The sequence below is a fragment of the Drosophila albomicans genome, chromosome 2L (genome assembly GCF_009650485.2).
Source record: "Drosophila albomicans strain 15112-1751.03 chromosome 2L, ASM965048v2, whole genome shotgun sequence".
Classification (NCBI taxonomy): domain Eukaryota; kingdom Metazoa; phylum Arthropoda; class Insecta; order Diptera; family Drosophilidae; genus Drosophila; species Drosophila albomicans.
In genome coordinates, this window is record NC_047628.2 from 2,003,729 (window position 1) to 2,005,656 (window position 1,928).

Here is a 1,928-nt window from a genome sequence, read left to right on the forward strand (position 1 = left end):
CTGTCGGTAGCATCAGAAAATAAGCGAATGTTTTCTCGACAAGAAAAGTAACAAAAATTGTAAAAGGGTGAACCCACAAGAAACGCAAGGAAAAACTAAGGAAACTAAAAACTTTGCATCATTCAGGTCGGTCCTCACATGACTTTAGGAAAAAGCTTAAAAACTGTGTTTTTTGTTTAGTGCTCAAATATTCTGGGAGCAACATATTGAAAATATATAACACCACCTGGCATGTTCAGCGAAAAGTGTATTAATTATGTAATAATTAAAACACATTTAATAGACACTCTGCAATAATAATAATAAATATGTTAATTAATTATAATCTCCGATGTGTATTGTATCTCTACCACATTTCATACAAATCTTTTCGTGGATCTTTAACATTAAATTCGCTCAGTAATCGAACTTTTTCTATCACGCATCCTGGCCTTGATCTTTCCATAAAGCGCATCGACATGTGGTGCCATATAGACATCTAACCGCACATGACTTTCAATCTCCTGAAGCTGTTTGACACAATTATCTAGATCCCCGCTAATGAAGTTGGCAATTAAGTCCCATATCCTATGCGAGATAGCAATAAAGGGCTTGAACGTCTCTGACTCTAGGCAGCCCAACTGCAGCATTTCGGTGTCCAAGGTTGCGAGTCCACACAAACCGCCATAGTATGCCACGTCCTGTTGCGCAACGATATCGTGATAGTCGTAATGATCGAATGGTGTCAGAAGGAAACAATGTGCTGCTGTCTTGTAGATCTTGAGACCAATATTAGCCAGGCCTGCGGCACAGCTCAGTTGAGCAGGCACACTTTGTGCAAGATTTTGGAAGCCAGCCGCATAATGTTTGGCCTCATCAATGTAGCTCAAAACATGCCACCAGTTTGCCATATAGATGGAAACTCTTATCAGGTTGCGAAACATGTTGATAACATGATCGCTACTGGTGCAATAGGGACGAGCTCGAGCGTAATATTTGATAGCCAAGTGCAAGTTACCACTCTTCACATGGTAATCACCAATCTCTTCAAGAATGCGTCGAACATATGTGCTGCCCGAATTCGATTTCTTGAAGTTCAGCTCGGCATCGAGCTCCTGCAGCAGCAGCGTCGCCTCCATGGTATTGTCCTCCACCCAGTAGGAATCATAGGGCAGCGCTTTGCAAGGAGCCCTATTTGGCTGGGATGTGCTGCACGTTGGCATTGTGTCGATCGAGGTATTTGAGCTGGAGATTGCCTTAGACGATTTGACACTGCGCTCCACTTCCATGGAGTGTATTTTGTGTAGCTCCTCGTACATCTTGACATTGTATGTAGACTTTACATGATTTATGGCCAGCTCTAACGCCTCCACACGCAGTTTGGGACAAACCTGAGCAATGAACTTAAGGCGTAGCAGTCGAGCAACATCGGTGTATCGTTTGGAGTAGCTAGCTAAGTGGATTCGTGGTTCCTCAACTATTGGACAGTTCAAACAATCACTGGAAGGTACTATGTCCTGCTCGTCATCACTGTTGACCTTAGAAAATGAACCAGATATCATCTTGAGGCTGGAAGTCAAACAATTTATTGCTCCATTGGCATCTGTATTGTTCAATTTAGATTATAGAATAAAAGCAATATGTATGAGTCAAGTTGGTCGAGAACTACAAGATTCCAAATGGCACAAGATATAGCATTTTAATGACAAACTTGTGACATATTTTGTTAGCATACTCGAGAAAATAAAAAAAAAAAACAAATCGAAATTCAGGCATCGATGAGATGTCGCAGCTTCAATCTGACCGCCAGGTGGCGTTACACAATGCAATTGCTTGTGTCACTAGAATTTGAGCTCACGTGAAAGATGAAAAAACTCATATGTCAACAGATGGGATACCTAACAGTTGGCACAGGCAAATTCCATTACCAAGATACAAATCAAATTCCC

The 1,928-nt window shown here is 41.4% G+C and overlaps 1 protein-coding gene across 1 annotated transcript; it reads right to left on the minus strand.

The window, feature by feature from the left end:
* Positions 1-294: 294 nt before the first annotated feature.
* LOC117563226 (COP9 signalosome complex subunit 1) lies at positions 295-1,684 on the minus strand. Its single transcript, XM_034241429.2, has one exon. It carries the CDS (start codon positions 1,539-1,541, stop codon positions 387-389), a length of 1,155 nt encoding a protein of 384 aa, XP_034097320.1. The 5' UTR covers positions 1,542-1,684; the 3' UTR covers positions 295-386.
* Positions 1,685-1,928: the final 244 nt, after the last annotated feature.

Bases quoted from the DNA above. Each gene is read 5' to 3' on its own strand.
- LOC117563226 (XM_034241429.2), bottom strand. From the start codon at position 1,541: ATGATATCTGGTTCATTTTCTAAGGTCAACAGTGATGACGAGCAGGAC.